Here is a 21,594-nt window from a genome sequence, read left to right as displayed (position 1 = left end):
GCTCATTGATGCTGCGGCTAATGGGGTTGGGTAAGAGGTACTGCACTTTTTCTCCATCTTTGGCGTCTGGTTAAATTAGGTGATCTGCGAGGATGCGTGAGGGTGAACCTTGGTTTGAAGTGCGCAATGTGGACCTCTGAACGCCAAGAGTGGTGCCATTGTCTGTAATAGAAGTGTGAGAATCTCTGTTGACTGATAGCGTGCACACATCGCAACGAGATTTTCGGGAAGGAAGGGAGTGGTGTCTGTCCCCTAATGAATCCATAAGACTTTCATGCGGTAGAATATGTTAATAGAATAAGAAAAATCTCTTTGGTCAGTTTTCAGCTTCAGCGATTCATATTTCATGCATGATGGATATGTAACAAAGACGGGCAATGTATCTAAGGCACTTGAGAGAAGTTCATCATAACTACACCCCCTACACCACATCAAGGAAAACTGCTAAAAATCCATATGTGAATGCAAGCTCAATAGACTGTAAATTGATGTGGACCAGCATTAGATAGAAGAGGATTGTGCTCTGGCGAAGAATGTGACAAAATTAGCAACATACAATGATTATTGGAATCTTATTAACTTCGTGAGTATCTACAAAAGAAAATGTAAGACCTGTTTCCAGTACTAGTAAAGGAACACAGGTTAATGTGTTCAAAAAGATACATAAAGTTTGCCTACCACCCACAGCTACATCTGCAATTCCAATGCTACACCAAAGCGTATGCTTTTTATTTTTATTTTTATTGAATGAATAAATGAATTAAAAAGCAAGGGCAAGCAGAATCGGGATTGAGAGTGTATCCATGACCATGAAAAACTACACAATCTTACAAGAGTTTTGGATCGTAGAGATAGCGGAAGGTCCAATCGTAGGGTTGTACAGACATACGCCGCCGGATGCCTTTCCCAGACCGTTTCTTGATACATTCGTCAAAAGCCGCTCGTTTCTCCTGGGGTAACTTATCGGCGATCCACTCAATTAAAGACTCAGCATCATGAGAGAAGTCTCGAGCATACCAATGAAGGATCTTTGGTATCAGAATTGTTTTCTTATTCACACCAACAGCTGCCATCAAGTAGTCCCGGCATGATTGGTCCAATTCTGATTGGATGTTCGCAGCGGTGTACACACGCAACTGCAGAATGAAAATCAAGTATTAAGAATATGCACTGCAGTGGCACGTTCCATTTAGAGAGACCTTATGGAAATCTTCGTAAAAATGATACTATTCATAGAAAATCTGAACTTGGTTAAAATCAATAGAAGTTTCGGGCACAAGCACAGAACAAAGCAAGACCCAGAACTCACTAAATACTAAGGATGTAACTCTTGTCTGTGACCAAGTGGATCACATCACAATGTTCTCAATAGCGACAGCTTTATACACAAAGGGTTGAGGTTCTGAAGTACTCACAACAGGGCTGGACCTGCTTCCACAGCAAAGAGCAAAACTGACAAGTGGCTCTGCTTGGTCAAGGGACGATGCTGCAGGGTCATCATTCTTCTTGGGTTTCGGAATGGGGAACAGATTTGCCTAACAGCACCCACCATCATAAAATACGATTTTAGATTCCACAAGTTTCATTTTTCAACCCCAGGTTTTAAATACATTAAGAATTCGGGAACCGTATTTGCCTGGTAGGACATTGTAACTACAGAAAAAGGAACGATGTACGTTACCAATGGAGGTTTGTATGAATTAGCCCTCAATATCGAGTGTTCGATCATCAGAGGACTATATTGAAATCCACCCACAATGTAGGTCACCTGACAACACAGGATACGCAGCTATTACTTACAGAAAAAAAATACTTTGACAGACATGGCTCTGGACAGCATGGAAATGACTAAAAAATAGGACTATCGAAACACAAGAAAAAAAGCACACCTTGTTCATCAAAGTGATCCTCTTGTAGTGATTCTTTGGAACTCCATGTACTAGAGTCGCCTGATACACACAATAAGTAGACTCCAATCAGATTTCAGATGAGAAAGCATTTAAAGCTGTTTTGCCTCTCAATAGGTGTTGAGACACTTTGACCTGCACTAATAATTTGTGTACGAACCAACACAAAAGTGAGCATTACTATACTCGTCTCTAAGTATCATCGCCTCTAGTTCTGATGCGTTCCAAAGACTGAATGAGGGCACTTATAAACGACAAAAGTACTGGATGATCAAGTGCCAGAGAGTGAGATTCAGATTTACATGAAGCATGAGTGCGTTGTAAATGTTAATCCAGAAAGACAAACGCTGCTCATGGTTCATACACTTCGGCTCCACATTCTTCAAGATTTCCAAAAGACATCTGATATATCCCAAGAAAGGGAGCTTAGTGGCAGCACGGCAACGCACAGATAAAAAGAAAACCTGTACAACTCATAGATATGTAAAAGCGTTGATATACAATGATATACAATAAGAAATCAATGTAAAGCTCTGTGGGAAGCCATACTGCAATCGCTGATAGAGAGCAGTACAAGCTTTAATTTCAGATTCCGTAGGGAGCACAGTCACTTCCAAATTATCGTCATAAATCCCAATATCCCAAGCAGTATTTTCTTCTTTTATACCATATGGATCCACTGCCACAGATTCACCTTTCTGCTCTGTCATGGTATCTGGAAGTGTGATGTCCTGCATGAAGATTCCAAAAAGAATCACATATGCGGTTATTCACTAAGATATATCTTTTTGAGTTCGAAAGGTTCGAACGAGTTGAAGATAGTGCACGTAAGGAATCTGCAAGTAGTGATTTTGAGTATCATTTTCATCATTAAGAAACAGCTGCGACATACAAGATCACATCATTCAATTTTCGACAGTCAATCAAACAGGTAAAACATTCCTGGCAGAACTTACTTGTGAGTATCGCCGACCAATTTTTCGCATTGAAGAACCAAAATCTTGGGAAGTAGTGCGAATTAAGGCACCAGTTGAATGTGATTCAGATGCACGTTGATGAAGCGAAGCAACAGTCCGCACAAGCTCTTCAGACAGCTCGTTTGGGCGGTGAACTAGACCACTCAAGTCTGAATCTGAACTAACACCTCTTACAGATGACGCACCTGATTGTGAGTAGTCCTAAATGAGAATCAAAATAAAATATTAGCTCCCAAGAACTATACCAAGATCCCCCACAACACTCACTTCCAAACGATCTAGTTGTTAATTGCAGCCAGGTTTATCCTATTTCTACAATTCTACCTTTGAACATAGTAAAAGGTGGGACAAGCAGTACCGACCTGAAGTGACAAGTCATTAATACGATGGAGAGCGTTGAGCGCACCAAAACCACTTTTAACTGACCGAAACTTCGACAATGTTCGAGCAACTCCTGATTCTTTGGGTGGGCTTCCAATATTAGCTAACCTCTCATCCTGCATTACCACATTGAGAACTCAATAGTATCACTACAGAAATCAACAAAACAAACTGTGGAATAAACAGGGAGAATGAAGGCAATCAAGCAAGAACCAAAAAAGAAAAGAAAAAATGCCGCATTGACAGTTTTTATCTATCAGCAGCAAACCTGTCTAATGTAGATATTCTCTGGTTCCTGCGTATTCCTTGAGGAGTGACTTGACTGTATCACGTCACTAACGGACTTCTGAAGCATTCCATGTGCCGGGCGGAGGTCTGAATCTTTCTTTCGATGCTCCTTGTCCGCTGGGGTAATGCTTTTGAAGTCCAAGGATGCCAAACTATTCAAAAGATGCTGTGTGTTGTGTGCCTTCAGTCTTGTGGTGACGTGAAACTGCAAGATTAGAAATACAAGTATGATAAGAATTAGTATCAAGAGAAACAACCAATCCTTGATCCTCGGCCCCTGCGTCAACAGCCACGCGTTGCTAGAAGACGTAAAATGAATACTCGCTTGGAAAAAACTGGCATCGCAGAAAACTGCAAACGAATTGCAAGTCCAGAATGAAATATAACACCTAACTATCATTAGAATACTACGAGGCGTGTACACCCCAATTGAAACTGTGCTTTTGGTGGTTTATAATGAGGCCAAATGAAGACCACATGCATCTACGCCAGATGACGAGTCCCTGTAGTTGTCAAGCAGAGGAATTTCACTTGCAAATTAATAACTATCTGATCACCATACTTCTGGTAGTGAAGCAAAACGCATTTACTCACATCAGAAAAACACTGCTGGCAGAAGTATTCTTGGCAGGTTAGGCAAAATAAAGCTGGTGGCGAGTTTGATATGTCACGTGTGGCACATACTGCACATCTACCCACACAATTCTGGAGTTATGTGAAGATTTTACATGTCATACTTGATCGCTGATTACATTCCTATTGAAATTGTTTCTCTTGGCTATGACATGTAGAACAATTAGCAGACGTTGTCAAACACAGGCATGAAGAAATGCTGCCCATGAATAAATTTGGTCAAATGAATTCGATCGCATCATAGTTTGAGGCCCAATATTGTTTGAAAAACATGAAAGGAACTACTGATGGACGATAAGATAGCTTTTATCGACATTGGCTTCATTCAGTACTCATACAATCACGAAGTTTTCGAAAATTTCCTAGATCCTTTGTTTGCACTCATGCGCTTTCCATGCTTGAAATCACTCACTGAAGTCAGCACTTTAAGTTCCGACATTCCTATGAGGATGGTTTCCAATTCAGTGAATCAGATGAAGGCAATTTAAGGACATTATGTTATCGACCGACCAACTCAAGAGCAACTGTATTGTACCTGTCAGGGATATTTGAAGTCTGAGCGAACAGTGTCTCGCTCCCTGCTTCCACCATAATTTTCACTTGTCAATGATGAACTTGAACAATAACGAAACTGGATAATAATGCGTTGAGCACTCGTAATATCATAGAGCCTACATCCTCTTTCATAGGGGAAAAAAGAGACACAACATTTATCTCAATTACAACTGTACAGAGCAAAAGATTTTTAGTGGATCCAAGTGTGTAAATTATACATACAATAATGCGTCTCATAGGGTCTCCGAAAACAGAACTATTTCATTCATTACATGGTGCACACCTGGTATGTGCCTGGTACCAAGCTGCTCCGCATCTTGATTACCCAACTCCATCTACACCATGCATGTTGACACGTCGATTAGTCGACGCACATCAGAGATTCATTTCAATTCCATAAGAATAGATCCAAATGAAATTAAAAAATTGCAATGAACATATGCTGCATCATCTATGTAAATTCAGTTTGTATGTTCTGTATGAAGAAATGAAAGAGTGTCGATTTGGTTTAAGAGCGGCACTCATACTTTTCTGCAGAAAAAGAGAAATCAGATAACTGAAACACCAATCAAAACCATGCGTCAATTGGCCAATACACACCTCAGTCTCGAAATATTCAACTTCAATGTCACTGGTTTCATCACTGGTATCACTGAGCCCATCAGTGTCTTTAGTAGACGGCCCTTCAGGCTCTATGATAACTTCCTGGCCTGTTTTAGGATCAATAATAGGCGGCTGTTTTACGGCTGCCTTTAATCTTTGGCGCCCAAGAGTTTCTCGGGCAGTTATCTGCGTGAAAAAGTTCAATTTTGATTATTGGAAAATATCGATGATTATTATACAAAAAGAAGCACAGAGTTAAGTTCATAGAGGAATGGAAAGTAAGAACATAAGCTCAAATTTCAATTAGACATTCTCTTAAAAAGGAATTCTTGGTATACTTGTGATTTGTATGTGATAATGAAGAGAAGTACCTCCTCCAAAGTAAGATCGAACCATTCATCCAGCCAACAAAATGCATTGCGATGAGTGAGAAGCACGATCTGGAAATGCAAGGGCGCGTGTGCATGAGAAAGTCTCGCCCTACAGTACGCAACACTGTAATAGGAAATTGTCGCTTAACATAAAAATCTGAAACAACCAAGTACTTTCCATAGATAAAGCACACATTGATTGTAAACATCAGCCTATGCTAACAGATATTTAGCAAGAGAAGAAATCACTGAGAAGGTCAAGCATAACTTTGAGTGCTGAGTGCGGGTCTGTTGAGCCAATGTCAAGTCATTCAATTTTTTTTTTTTTTTTTTTTTTTTTTTTTTTTTTTCATTTTGGGACAATTTTGGGACAATTCATGTTGAATGCTGTACCTGACGAATTCCATTGTTCATCAGTTTCTCAGCTCGGTTCTGTACACCCCAATAACTGCAGAGTGCACAGGACTTTAACATAAACAAAAATCCAGGGCACACTTGAATCAAAAAGAATCAGAAATCTTGTCAAAATGGATTCCTAAAGAGAATACAAGATTTAACAAACAACCAGCATGGGAAACATGTATCTGTAAACATCCTACCGAAATCCTCAAAAACAGTCTCTTCACCACATCTGAACCAAAATATATAAATGGTACCACATCTTCTATGCAGACTTAGCTATAGTGCATCTGAAAGGCTTCAAACATAATTACCTGATCTTTGAAACACTGAGTTCAACATACACACTTTATACATGGCAAGTCTATGAAAGTTTGCAAAGCGAGATTCCTGCTGATCATATCCTTGTTGGCAAGGATCTGACAGGAGCTGTTACCTACTTGGCTTCCACTTTGACCAATTTGTATGCACACATTGTTGGTACCGTGTTACCACGCCAGCCTTTTCTGAGAGGTCCTCGTCTGTTTCAATCCAGCAATCATTGTTCATTGCACATCAATCCAATATCAATTATTATAAATACCGAAAAGTGAAGCCAATTGTCTCGAAGGCGATAACACTTCCAATCTTTTAGGAAGATGGAATTCTCCTTATTGATTAAACTATCAAGCTGATAATTGAACGAGGGGGTCCCCTCCAAGCCCTATGTATTCACATACTTTCTAGTAAAATTACATGAGAACATACTGGATACAGAACAAACTTACACAGTTTTCTTGGAAACATAAAGTTTTGGATCCAATTCTTGTCGGTAGTCTCGTTTCGAGACCTGCATGAGATTTGATTGTCAAGCAAGTATTTCAGAGCACACTTCTTATTTCATGCCTATCAAATTTTTAGAGGACTGTCCAAAAGTTCTCATGCCCTAATTATGACCCTCGAACCCATCCTACACTTCACGATCCTGCACCCCTCCAACTAGGCGGTATATTCTTTAGTAGCAAGCAGGAACATTGTTTATCTCGGTCTACCTCAAGTGTCTATACCCTCCTACCTGAGATGCGAAACCAGAACTGTCACATCTAAAGTCCAATTCAAGTCATCCATACCCCATAACAACCTAGGAGTGATTATTTGAGGGAGATGACTTACATCGTCAAAAGCTATGTCAATCATGTCAACTTTGCGGATTGCAAGTTCAGTTTTCGTAAGATTATGAATGTTTTCCGTTGAGCCATCGTCGTTTGCGTGCATGCTGAGCATTTCTATTTTCAGCTGATGCCAAATTCAGAGTCCAACTTTTAATCTTCCCTGATATACCGCACACACAAGTGGTACTCCAATCAAAAACAGATGCAGCTCAATGACTCTGCCGCTATAACTTTTAAAACTCACCTTGTTGAAGAACGGAATAGAAATGGTCGTCCGTATATATGGATATGCCATCCAGGTCTTTTCATCAAGTATCAGGGCGTTCGAAGGTATCAACCTTGTCACCTGGCACCGCAATACCCCTCCATACATTAGAGTTTTGTTGGAACATTGCATATGCTTGTAGCTGTTTAAATGCACCAAAATCAGCGAATACCTACTTCAAGTAATGTTGGAGAATTATACCAAAGCTTGCTACAGATAAATACAGAACACAACCTTTTGATCAACACAAGATTTGTGACAAGTATAAATAGCAACATACATATACAATAAATAGAAGCCGGTACAGTCATTCACGTTTGCACCACATCCACAAAAAAAGGGTTTCATAGTAAGACAAGGATGTCATGGTGAAGCAAGCCTCGAACACTTACCCAATCAGGCAACCGGTCTCCGAGGCGATAAAGACTGTGCGTGTAAATTCCTTCGCCCCATGTCTCGTGTTCATAAGGCAATGTTGAGAGAAGCTGTGGACATTAGTTCGATTATTTAGGCAAACAATCGTAAGCTGGACACTTTAGCTTGGAGCAATCGCATGAGAAAATTGCTAAATCTGATGCAGGCGAGACTCACCTGTCCGCCTTGACCCTCAGAGGTATTTAGTTCATTAGTCTTGAAGTTGGCAAATCGTTGACCCCTCCTGAATTCCTCCACTGCTCCCAGCCATCCATTTCAATACAAAGTGAGTATGCACAGCTAAAGGTGCTCTTGTTTAACAAATTATTACACGTCAGTGAGAACTGGTAAATAAAGAAAGACAAAGCTTTACTGAGTTCATAAGGCCCCGTATGAGACACAACCAAAGCAGGGCGATGGTTTGTAGTTCATAGCAGATGCATGCACAAGTAGAATTGATCGCCTGATAGAGCAATGGTAGAACAACTATTACGCACCTGTCAGTGGAAGGACAACTCGCATTTCAGTTATGTGGACCATTTTGGCTTTGTATAGTAATCCTCAAGCCAAAAAATATTCCACAAAATGAAAATGCCTAAATCTGCTTCTTAAAACAAATTCATACGCTGTAAGAGCTTGAATCGAAGGCCTTGCCCAGAGCCTGGGTATGGTAAATTTTTCAGGGGCTGAAACCTATTTTGGTATCATGTCGTGATGTTGCATGGATAGTAAGATCCACCTAAGTAAGAGCCCAGAGCACGAATTCCAATAATCTGCAAAAGACATAAAAGAAAGCTTGTTAATATCTAAATAACATGAGAAGAGTTCGTCTTCCCTAATGTACCAATGTGGAGTGTAAGACCTAGACTTTTGCTGCAAGGAGAATGCAAGTTTTTAAACAGGCACCGACTTGAGCCAGCACTCAATGTGAAAAAAGCAGTAACCTGTTAAGTAGAGGGAAGGTGCTAAAGTATGGTAGAACAGGACTGAGTGTATGCATTAGGGCATGTTCACTTCATCCATATGCAGGATACGAAGTGCAGTGCTCCTCGGTCTAGATTGCCACGGCATCCTACTTCAGATTTCCCACTTAGTACCGAGGTACTGATAACAGTGGTCAAATGTTTGAAAGACTTAGCAGCTAGCGAGACATTGAACAATCCGACTTCCTGTTCAACGAAATAGTACCAATTTAACAATACAATGCTATCCAGTCCTTCAAGGATTAAACGTATCCTGATGTACTATTCAGCCACCTTGAGCTAAAAGTACAATGTAAACGTTGTAAGAATTCAGAACTTATGCCACCGCTCTATTCACATCGTTCATTTCCATCACCTGCGCCAAAAAGAATACCGTCCTATATATGAAAATTGGCGATCTAATCGTTGGTATCTCCTTCTAAACTTTTCAAGATTAAGTACGTAATGGTGTGCCAGCTTTACAATTCTCAGAATTGTTGACTACCTCTTGCACTTGAGAAGCATATTGATGACATGCTCCAACAGCTATGACGCTATCCATGAATCCCCTTTCCTTCCATATTGTACACTCCAAACCAATCCCCTGCCCTTACTCATCATGCCCGGAATCGCCAAGAGATACAACAGAAGAAGAAAAAAAAGAAAAGAAAAAAGAAAAGAAAAATCGAAACTACCAGAAGTATAAACAGGAATCTAACCATAGTAAGCAGAACATTCCCGCACAATTAATCAACACAAGGAGATGCTCCTGTCCGCCTCCAAGTTATCATCAAAGTCATGCCAAGCACATCGTGCCAACAATAGCCCAGAGGAACACCACCCGAGCTCACTGGACGACTAGAGCTCACTCACGATCGCTCTAAGGCAGGGAGCAAGCGAACCCGCACCACCAAAGAACACGCCACCGTTTACGCTCTAGAGCTTCACTCCTAGAGATGCGTGCCGCAAACTGTGATTCCGCCAGTTGGATGAAGAGGGAGCTCAGGGATTCATCATCGCTGGTGAAACCGCGACGACGGAGACCTCGCCACGAAGCCAGAGTCGAAGTCCCGACGACCGCAATTTCAGCCAGGTCTTCAGGCACAGGACAATCTCCCCGAATATCCCCAGATTAGAACCTTAACACCCTTCGGATTGCGAGGATTCTTAAAGCCAATCGCAACACTCTCGAATCAAAATTCAAACTCACGCGTTTCTCTCAATCTCCTGCTCCGGGAGGCCCTCGTTACAGACACATACAAACCAGTTCGGCGATGATGTCTCACCAAGCTCATGTACGACCACGACATCCCTGTCTACGTTTGTTTCACAAAAACGCTCGACGTTTTCTTACGAAGTGTGTTGCAAGCCTGCACGCGTACTCAAAACCAATGTGCAAAACTATAAAATGATTGTACTGATCATTAGAAAGGGAATATAAAGTAATAAGAAATAAAATATTAGTAAATAAATAAACACAACGTGAATTATTTGGAAGGAGCTTTTTCTTGCACAAGTCATGTCATGAAGTTTGACAATATTGTGCAGTGAGCTTGTAAGCATATGTGAGTTTGTCTTTAACTATATATTCATCTGTCCAATTCAGATGTCCAATTCATATATTCTTATCCACTTAAAATTTTCACGTCCACGTCCAATTTTTCATGCCTAAAAAAAGTTGAAATTGTGTTGTCTAAATTGGGATACTTCAATCATAATGACTAACTTTTGGAGTTGCATGCAACTTTTAGCAAGGACTTTATATATTAATCTGTTAGTTGCAAGTGAAAATACTTTTTGCAAGAATTTTGTATACTAATTTTTAATGGTGTGTGTTGTGTATCACTTTAATATCATATTGTGTTAGATGCTTGAATTTAGCTGTTTTTATTTTTATTAATTTTCATCTGATGCTTTAAGTTTGTTCATATATAATTAAGTTTATTTATATATTTAACTTTGTAAATAATTAAGTTTATATTATAAGTAGAAATAATCTGAATGTAATAAAATATTTGATTTTTATTTGAAATCTAAATTTGGAGAATGATAGAGTAGATATAAAATAGAAGTATTGAAGGTAATTGGGAGTTGAAGGATTATTAAAAGGACATTAAATACAATGAAAGATAGAAGAGTAAATATTATAAAAGATAAGAAACAATATATAATACAATTTTTTAGCATTTCATGAATGTAACAATACTATGTGAAAAAGACTAACTTTTTGGACAAAAAATTACATAAAAGCCTCATTTAATTTGATAATTCTCTTGTTAAATGATAGCAACTTCTTATACTAAATTTTTGATATTGAAAAAAAAAACCATTATAAATTGAGATTTAAAACAACTACTAATGTAATTATTTATTGTCAATTAAATTGATCAAAATAGGTTTCATTATTTGTTAATTTTTTTGATTATTAAGAATTCTTTATGATTAAATAAAATCTATAAAAACCACACAATTTATTTATACTATAATTATTATAAAAATCCTTATTATTAATATCTTATATATATATATATTAAATTGATCCATGCATTTACTAAATAAACCTACCTTTTATAACCATCATTAGAATAGATTTTAGAATATCTACATAATAAATAAGAATTATTTTGCATTAAAAAAAAATAACAAAAAAAAAAAGAAAAAAAAGAAGAAGACATAAAATAATTTTTTATTATAATAAAATCTTGTTTTATTATATAAACAAATGTGGACATGGAAGGTTGGAATAGAGACAAGAAAGATTGAGAGGAAGGATGATGAGATAGAAGGAATAAAGATAAAGAAAGTTATGATAAGGGACAAAGAAGTGAAAGTTGTAAATAAGAACATGGAACAAAGCATTTTTGATTTAGATATGATCTATTTTCTAATGATAGTTATCATAGGTAGAACAATTTAGTAAATGCTTATGTCAATTTAACAATTATATATATATAACCACAACTTATTCTTGTTAATATGATAATTATTATTTTACATCAAAATTAAAGTTTATTTTATATTAAAAATATATTAAATAGATTAAAATAATATTGAATAAATGGAAAGTTGTAGTGATATTAGAAAAAACTATAATGACATGTGGTCAATGGTAGATAGTAGAAGCAAGACTTATGGTGGCATTAATAATATCCTATGTATATGTATATAATTAATTATATATATTTGGTCATATATACATATATATATATATATATATATATATATACATATATATATAATTTTAAAAAATATGATAATTTAAATTATTTTGATTGAATTTGATAAGGATTTTAAATAATTTCTACCTTGCTTTAGTCAAATATATTATTTATATATAGTAGAAATTTTAAAATTAAGTAAAACCATGTTATTCCAAGAAATTTATTTTATTGCCACAAGTAATCTTTTGACACGATATTACATAGAAAGTCACATCCACATCTTTATACAAAGACTCTATATCCATATTTATGCATGTCATATTTACTTCATATTAATTTTTCTTATATCAAAAATATAAAAATAAAAATTTAATTAAATTTAAATATTTTTATTTTTTAAATTTTCATAAGTATTGAGAATCATGATTAATTTATGACTTATGATTATGGACATCCCAAAAACTCATTGGAAATACTATTCAACAAATTTGATATATTTTGTCACAATGTTAATAAAATGAATTAATTATATTAAAAAAATGCGGTTTTAAGATTTTTTATCCTTTCATTTTTTTATAATAGTTTAACTAGTAATTTTAATGAAATATTATTATAAAAAAACTATATTCATAACTATAATTTCAAATTTAATGTAATCCAAAATTTTACAAATTTATTAAAAATAATAATAATGATTAGTTAAGGATGTAATTACACATAAATTATAATTATCATAATTAATAAAGATATATTATGTTTTCACCATATCTATTACAAAATTTTATAGTATGTCAGCATATTAGAATAAAAAAACTAAATATATTTTCAATTATAACAGAGAACAATTAAAAATTCAAAGTAGAAAGGATCTCAAATCTAAAGCAATGAAAAAATAAATTAGAAAATCCTATACATTGGTATAGATGAGATATTAATAGGCATATATGCCATCTTAAAATATAATAAATATATACAACTGATTTTGCACTTCCTATTGATGACTTTTATTCAAAACAAAGATAAATTATCAATAATAAATTAATATGTAATATAATAAAATAAATTTAAGAATTATATCTTAAATATTTATTCATAAGATAAAGAACCAATGGCCAAAAAATTCATTCCTAGTCCATTACTTGCAAAATTATCAAAAAAATAACATATAAATCAATATATTGATAAATTATTTCATTGATCTAATTATTAATATTTAGCTTCAAACCAAAATACTATTAAAATAATATCATATCATTATTACATAGATACTATCATTTTCAAAAAATATTGGTAAAACTTCTAATAAGCATGTTGAACATATAGATTCTTTTAAATATATCAAATGTATAAAAAACAATTTCTTATAGGTTTCTTATTTTTAAAAAATTTCTTCCAAAATAATCTATAATTTAAAAAATTAGACCACAAGTTGTCAAGGATATAGAATACAAATAATCAAACATCAATACACTCTTGTATCACTTAAAAAGAGTAGCTATTTATTCAAAGATAGTATAATATTAAACCAAAAATGGCTATTGTTTTACATGTAGTACACAGTAAAACTCAATTGAAATAAAAATACTTATATCTTTAGTAATTTAGTCCCATAGAAGAACTTAGGATGAATATTAGAGATCCAAATCGGAACTAAAATATCTCATAATCATAACAGATTCCATTCTTATTGTGTCAAAATTAGAAATTTCTTTTTACTTTGACTTCATTCAATATACAAAAAAAACTACTGCAAACAATATAATTCTCTCTCTAAGATAATCCTCATGAGAATACTAAATATTAGTTTTAAATCTAAATAGAGTATATAATGGAACCTACTTCACATTCTCTATAAATTCTCCATTAGGTATGTCATTGAAATTTTATAAAGCTAATCTAATACTTCATTCTAGGATCAACTAGATGCATTAAAGCTATCTTGTTAAGCATATTCTTGCTCCTAGTGAACCTTTCTCAACCACCATGCTCTTGCATAATTTTAAATCTTTACACTTAGATCTTGTTTGTATCTAGATTTTCTTTAAAAAAAAGAATTGTAAAGGTGGAGTTCATGGACTCTTCTTTCAAATTGAAACTTTAACACTATAGAGCAATATATGAATGAGGTTTAATTCATATTCTAACCAACTACCAACTCTAATCATCTAGAGTGTCACTTCTTGATGATATTCCTTATTTTCAATGGCTTGTTGATGCACATTTGAATAAGCATAATTTTTTCTATTCACTACTTATTATATATATTTAATAAGAAGATTCTAAGAATATTTTAGAAATATTCTATGAGATTCTAAAAGATTTTAAAAGATTCTAAAAGATTTTAAAAGATTCTAAAAAGATTTTTAGAAGATTTTTAGAAGGTTCTAGAAGGTTTTTTAAATATTTCAGTAGATTCTAAAAAATTCTAGGAAGATTAAAGAAATTACTTGAAAAACTTCCTAAAGTTGCTTCATCTTTAAGCAATAGAAAAACTTCTCAAGAAGCTTTCTAAGATTATTTCATCTTCAAGCAATATGAAAATTTCTTAAGAAGCCTCTTAATACCTATTATATATTGGAGTCAAGGTTGACGAGATCCTTAGACTTGACAATACATCTCTTGAAAATCTACCTCACATTTCTTAGTATTGATCTTATATTTATCAAGTTTAATCAAATTTATCTTAGCTTTCTTATTGAAATTCTTTTGATCAACTTCTTATTTGGTTTCTTCTATAGTGTATCTATGTCAATTTATCAAAATTGCTCTTTTATTAATATTAGAGCTTGATCCTTCTTAATAGAGAGTAAATTATTCCTCTTCATGAAGGCATCTAAGTACTTAGAAATTACAAAATATCCTCTTTTAAACTAGTATTATTTAAAAAAAAATATATATATATATTTTAAAATAGTTGGAGGTGAAGATTTTAACATGATTGAGTCTCTTGAGTCTAAGTTAGATGTTATTATGAACACACTAAATGCTTTAGCTTCTAGAACTACAAAAGAGTTTTTTACAAGGTTTCATGGTGATAGACTTAGAGTAGCTCAACTTATGATGCAATCACTTTTTTAAGCTTCTACATCCAAAGAAACTATGAGACTTGTATTTCAACAAGAAAATTTACCTATTCAATAATGTAAGGAGCCTTAGATTAGTCTTCTAGAAAAATTTGATGGTATACATTCAAAATTATAGAGATTTCTTAATTAAATTTGATTAATAACTTTTCTATAATCTATAGTGACTCAAAAAACTATTTTAATGTTGACATATTTTGAAAAGAATGGTATATTACAAATGAATTGTAGTGAATAATGATATGTGGTTTATATAGGAAATAAAGTACTCCTTTACAACTATAAAATGAGTCCAAGTTGAAAAGAATCCATTAAGTAATTGCAGAGCTATGACCAATCTAATTTGGAATAGTATTAAAATAATATTTGAATGTGGTGTCTAAATTTTGAATTCTATCAATTACTTAATATTATAGCATTCTATCATCATCAAATTTACTATGATAATATTATTACTAATCTAATGACATTATTAATGCTTATTAACAATTATAAAATTACTATTCTTAATTAAAATTTTTGCACGGACATATTCCAAATTACCACATTTTAGGACCTTCTACAAATTTTTAGAACCTTCTAAATACTTGTAGAATCTTTCACAATCTTTTCAAAAAGTTCCATAGGCTTCTAGAAGTCTCTTTAGACTTTTAGAAGCTTCTTTAGACTTCTAGAAACTTCCATAGAAAATACCATAAACTTTTGTAACCTTCATTATAGTATAAATAATAGTCTTTGGAACCACTTTTGCTATGAATTTTATTTTTTTTTATCTTTAATCTTCATATATTTCTTTATTAGATTTTTGTATCCTTGACAATTCCTCGAACAACTATGAGACCCATTCTCTACTCTCTCTAAGACAACATCATCTTTGTTCTTCTTCATTCTCAAAAATCTTATAGCCAAATTGCTTTTGAACTTGGCTATAATAAAGCTACAATATCTAGGTTAGAAAAAAAGATTACTTTTAATAAGAAGAACCATAAATTAGACAGACTAAAGAAGCTTGTTACAGTAAATGAAAGGACAATCACTTACCAAATCAATACTAGGAAGGCTGAAAATGTTGTTGAGGTTGCTAAAAACCTTAACAATATTATTAGTAATCTTGTGACAATCCAAACTATTTGAAATGTTTTCAAAAAATAGAATACAAAAGCCATGGTGAAGAAAAAAAAGCCACTATTATCTACCCACCATTAGAAACAATGCTTTGATTTTGTACTCAAGTACAAGGAATGGACTATGGAAGTTTGGAAGAAAGTTATTTGGTGAGATGAGATAAAAATCAACAGATTTTGGTCAAATGGCAAAAAGTAGGTGTGGAAACAAAAGTGTTCGTCTTTGCTTGACAAGAAGATCAAAAAAACAGTTAAGTATGGAGGTCAAAATATAATGTTATGAGATTGTATGGAATAGAATGAGATTTGAAGGATGGCAGAGGTTGAGAAGAGGATGGATGCCAAGCAATTTGTAGAAATTCTTGAAAAAAACTTACTTCCTAATATTGAAGAATTTGATATTTTTGAGGAAGATGTGATTTTTCAATAATATAATGATTCCAAGTATAACTCAAAATTAGTATGGAAGTGGTTTGATTATTATGGGATTAAAGTAATAGATTGGCCTACTCAATCTCGTCATCTTAATTCTATTGAATATCTTTGGAAGCACCTCAAATGATGTTGTATTACATGAAGCCTTTCTCGAAAATGCACTAAGGACGTAACCATGGAAGATAGAAGGAATATTGCAACAATAAGATTTTAATTCTAATAGAATCCTAAATAATTCTAATTAAATCTTAAAAATGTTAATCAAGCTTTAATCAATCTATAAAAATCTCAAAAAAATTACAAAAAAAGCATGAAAAAATCCTAAAGAAATTTAAAGGAAGTATTAAAATAAAATCCAAAATATATCTTAAATAAAATTTTAATCAAATATCACTTTAATCCTAATTGAAATCTTAATAGTCTTTACTTAAATCTTAAGTCAAATTTTAACTAAATTCTAAATAAATCCTAAATCCTAACCAATTTTTAAATCCTAAACCAAATCCTAATAAAATTAACCTAACCTTAAAGTAGTTTAGAACCTCAATATCTATCAATTATACTATTAATCTTATTTAAGATTTTATATACCTTTCAACAACTAAGTTAGCAACAAGCAATTCAAAATTTGAAGAAGATTAAACTTACCAAATAGAAGATCAATTCTAAATTTTGCATAGGTATTGATTAGCCTCCTACTTTAATAAGAATTTTGAACTTTTAGTGCTAATATTTCCTTCTTGAACTATTGAATTACCTCTAAAATATATTTAAACTATGGAAAATCAAGTCTAGTCTTCACACAAAAAATATTCTCTTCAATCTAATCAAAATATTACTAAAGATCTTAAAATTCTCATTGACCATCAAATTCCAATTTTTGAGACTTCAACCCACAAAAATCTTCACACTTTGATCTAATTGTTTGATTGACTTCAAAATCTTCACACATACTAATAATTGGAACAATAGTATATTGCCTAAAATTCATCCATATACATACCACAAAACTCAAGAAATCCTCAATTTTGTAAACATAATTTTATTTTTTAAAATCTACTCCAAAAATTGCATATTCACTTAATTGATATAAAACCAATGTTAATTTTTTTAAATTTTTTTTGCTAGTCTGTTCTTAAATTCTACTCTTTAATCTATCAAAGAACCCCGGAGTTCCTGTAGATATATGGTTTTATGCCTCAAGCTCTGATTTCAACCTAGGTTGATAATTGGTCCACTCTAGATATCAATATTTGATAATTTGAGGTAATTTTTACTTGAACCTATTGATAATTTCTTTCTAAACATGTCGATATGAATTACTTATCTCATTTACTTTGATTTGAGATATTTATGTCCTTATAAAGTAAATAGAAGCTCATTCTTTAAAAGACAACATTATGACTAAACCTTTTATTGCCTTTCTATTATTTATCTTTATTTTTCTATTACATCTTCCTACTATTCTCTTCTATAACATCATTTGTATTTTTATTTTTTACCATATAATTATATTATCACACAACAATATCAGCTCAACACTTAGAAGATAAAACTAAAAGAAATTTGATATTTATGGAAAAGAATAACTACAAAATAGAATAATATTAAAGCAATTTTGTGCCAAAAGTTAATAAAAAATATGCCTAGGAAATTGGAAGTAGTTATTAAGGCCAAAAGAGGTCCTATTAAGTATTGATATATAATTAGATACCATATTCAAAATAATATTTTAATACTATTTCAAATTAGATTACTCATAGCTCCACAATTATCCATTGGATTCTTTTCAACTTGAGCTCATTTAGTAGCTATAAATGAGTACTTTATTACTATGTAAATTACATGTCATTATTTATTATAATTCATTTGTAATACACTATTTTTTTTAAAATATGTCAATATTAAAATAGTTTTTTGAGTCTTTGTAAGTACTATCCAACAAAAGAATTGTAAGTTGGTTTGATTGGAACCTTGCTTACAAGAAAAGCATTACCTAGGTTTGTTCCTTTATTTGAGAAGAAATCTTTAATCTTAAGCAATTTTGAAGCTTTATTAGAAGCATTTACAAAGTCATTTAGAAAATATAATAAGGCTTAATAGAAAATAATAAAGATTTATTTATTATGTCAAAGATCACGCTTTGCATCAATTTATGCATGTAATTTTAGACAATTGGCTTGTGACATGAATTGAGATGAACAAACTTTTATGAGATAATTCTATTGCGGATCTAAGAAACGATATAAAAGACCTATTTCCATCATTATTTGATCTTCAAATATTCAATGAAACTATTAATTAAGTTACAAAATATAACAATTAATTATTTCAACTCTATCAAGATCAATGCTTATGGACTTTAACAAAACAACATATTAAAAATTAGATCTTTGTTGCTTCAATAAGTATATTAATTCTATACTTTGGAATTGAAGATATGTAAATTGATATAGTATAGTTCAAACCTCTTATAGTAGAGGAGAAGAAGTATTAATTTCAATAAGACTTATGCTTATATTGCGGTAAAAAAGGTCACAAATTTAGAAATTATTCAAAAAAAACATACAACTAAGACTAAAAGTATGATCATGATATATCTAGTAATATGGTTCCTATTGTAGCTTGACCTTCAAGTCATATTTCTAACAATATGGTCCCTATTATAGCCAAGCTATAGTGTATCTAAAAAGCTTCAAACATATAAAAAAAAAAAAAAAAAAAAAATACCAAGCTGCAATAGGGACCATATGGCTAGACATTTCAATACCTCAAATTCATCAAGGTCCTTCTCTTTCTATTCAATCTACTTATTATTTTACTATATCTTTATTTTTTATCTTATAAAAACTTCAAACAAATGTCTCATTAGATTCAAAAGCATCTACTTACTTTTTAGTTGAGGAATTTTTTAAACTTCATCAAATTCTTTTAGTATAAAAGTCAAAATTTGTACATGTAGGAATAATAGATGGTCAACCTTTATCTTTAGGCAATATTACTCATGAGACCATATTACTAAAAATATCATTTGAAGGCTATTATAGCAAAATAATATTCAATATTATTAAAATCATGTCAAATCTTATCATTTTAGGACTTTCTTAGTTAGAAAGATATAATCCATCTGTAGATTGGAGGTATCATAAGATTGAATTGTTTATAAAATTCTTTCAAGTAAAACCTATCAATAAGTTATTACATCAAATTTCTTATTGCTAAGAGTAATGGCTTTGATAAAAACAACTAAGAAAGAAATGCTATTTTTTATTTATGCAATTTCAGCTCAAAAAGAAGTAAGCTTGTTAGTAGCTATGTTAAAGCAGTGTAAAGCATTTCAAGATATCTTAAAAAAGATGAACATTGACATATTGCCAAAGTATCAACTATATGATTGTACTATTGATCTTTAAGAAGGGACTCAATCACTATTTGACCCAATTTACAACTTATTACAAAACAAGCTTTTGGCATTGAGGGATTACATTGACAAAACTCTTACAAAAAACTTTATTTGACATTCTAAATTTCTAATAAGTACATCAATACTTTTTGTGAAGAAAAAAGATGGATCTTTGCAAATGTGTGTTAATTATTGTAGCCTTAATAAATTAATAATGAAGAATCTTTATCCATTACCATTGATATTAGAACTTTTGGATCAATTTAGTCAAACTAAAATCTATACTACAATAGATCTTTGTGGAAAATATAATTTGGTATAGAATAAAAAAAGAAATGAATAGAAGATAATATTTTCGACAAGGTACGAATATTTTTAATATAATGTCATATCTTTTGAATTGAAAAATACTCTAGTTAAATTCTAGTATTTTATGAATGATATTTTTAAAAAATTCTTATACAAGTTTGTTGTTTGCTATCTTGGTGATATATTAATTTTCTCTAAGAGTCCTAAAGAATATAAAAAACATATGTGATTAGTATTGTAAAAGTTACAAGATGCAAGATTATATGCCAAATTAAAAAAAGTTTATATTTCATCAATCAAAAATAATTTTTTTTAGATATATTATATCTAGTAAAGGTCTATTGATAGATCATAAGAAAGTTTAAGCTGTAATGGAGTGGACAAGTCCAAAGATAATATAGAATATATAATGTCTTCTTAGATTTTTTAATTTATATTAGATATTTATCAAGAATTACTCCCAATTTGTTACTTTTTTCACTCAATTGACATCCAAAAAAAATTAGAATAGGAACCTTAATCACAAACAACTTTTTAAGATTTAATGGTAGCTTTTATTATAGTTAAAATTTTACTAAATTTAGATTTTATAGAAGTATTCTATTTAAAGATTGATGCTTCTAACTTTGTATTAAGAACTATACTATCACAAATGAGAAAGAATGAGAACTCGACCTAATTGTATTTTATTCTAAAAAGTTTTTAAGTACAAAGATCAATTATGAGATTCATAATGAAGACCTTTTTGTAATTATATATTCTTTTTAAGAATGGCATCACTTTTTAAAAGATACTATATATTGTGTGACTATATATATAAATCAAAAAATTTGAAGTATTTCATATCAGCTTGGATTTTGAATTATTGCCAAGCTTATTGAAATATGTCATTATTTTGTTTTGATTTTGTGATTATATATCAATCAAAAAAGTAGCAAAGTTTATCATACACTTTATCAAAGAGATCATATCTTGCTCCAAAGGCTAGAGAAGTAGCATTTAATCAACAATATACTATTCTTTTGAAGCCAAAATAATTCCATCTATATGCTACTTCTATAATTACACTTATTGATTCAAGTTTTCTTAAATAAATTTGTATAGCATCAACTAAAGATTCTTTAGTTTTTAATATCAAGCAATGTCCTAATAACAAAAAATTCAAATTTGTAC

The 21,594-nt window shown here is 32.0% G+C and overlaps 1 protein-coding gene across 6 annotated transcripts; it reads right to left on the bottom strand.

Moving 5' to 3' along the window:
• Positions 1–536: 536 nt before the first annotated feature.
• Positions 537–9,976, bottom strand: LOC112289860 (uncharacterized). Of its 6 annotated transcripts, none has more exons than XM_090254927.1 (23): positions 9,815–9,976; positions 8,442–8,717; positions 8,122–8,201; positions 7,923–8,015; positions 7,510–7,611; positions 7,267–7,389; positions 6,882–6,943; positions 6,555–6,635; positions 6,109–6,163; positions 5,716–5,784; positions 5,342–5,530; positions 5,025–5,076; positions 4,722–4,764; positions 4,148–4,244; positions 3,534–3,758; positions 3,247–3,381; positions 2,864–3,085; positions 2,457–2,638; positions 2,210–2,309; positions 1,890–1,949; positions 1,682–1,768; positions 1,416–1,535; positions 537–1,136 (listed from the first exon to the last, which is right to left on the bottom strand). In XM_090254927.1, the coding sequence occupies exons 2-23, from the start codon at positions 8,482–8,484 to the stop codon at positions 828–830; spliced, it is 2,529 nt and encodes an 842-aa protein (XP_090111053.1). In that variant the 5' UTR covers positions 8,485–8,717; positions 9,815–9,976; the 3' UTR covers positions 537–827. The 6 variants fall into 6 exon arrangements, with proteins under 6 accessions (XP_090111053.1, XP_024391291.1, XP_024391296.1 ...); XM_024535523.3 differs by having other exon boundaries at positions 9,626–9,881; XM_024535528.3 differs by lacking the exon at positions 9,815–9,976 and adding an exon at positions 9,626–9,798 and having other exon boundaries at positions 6,551–6,635.
• Between the last annotated feature and the right edge of the window lie 11,618 nt (positions 9,977–21,594).

Source organism: Physcomitrium patens, chromosome 12 (genome assembly GCF_059467195.1).
Source record: "Physcomitrium patens ecotype Gransden chromosome 12, ASM5946719v1, whole genome shotgun sequence".
NCBI lineage: Eukaryota > Viridiplantae > Streptophyta > Bryopsida > Funariales > Funariaceae > Physcomitrium > Physcomitrium patens.
The sequence above is the reverse complement of the archived record's forward strand: the minus strand, read 5'-3'. Positions and strand labels throughout refer to the sequence as shown.

Coding starts and splice junctions, on each gene's coding strand:
- LOC112289860 (XM_090254927.1), bottom strand. CDS start 8,484: ATGGTCCACATAACTGAAATGCGAGTTGTCCTTCCACTGACAG. Junction 5,531..5,715: donor TCGATCTTACTTTGGAGGAG/GTACTTCTCTTC, acceptor TTTTTCACGCAG/ATAACTGCCCGAGAAACTCT. Junction 4,765..5,024: donor TGGTACCAGGCACATACCAG/GTGTGCACCATG, acceptor TGGTGGAAGCAG/GGAGCGAGACACTGTTCGCT.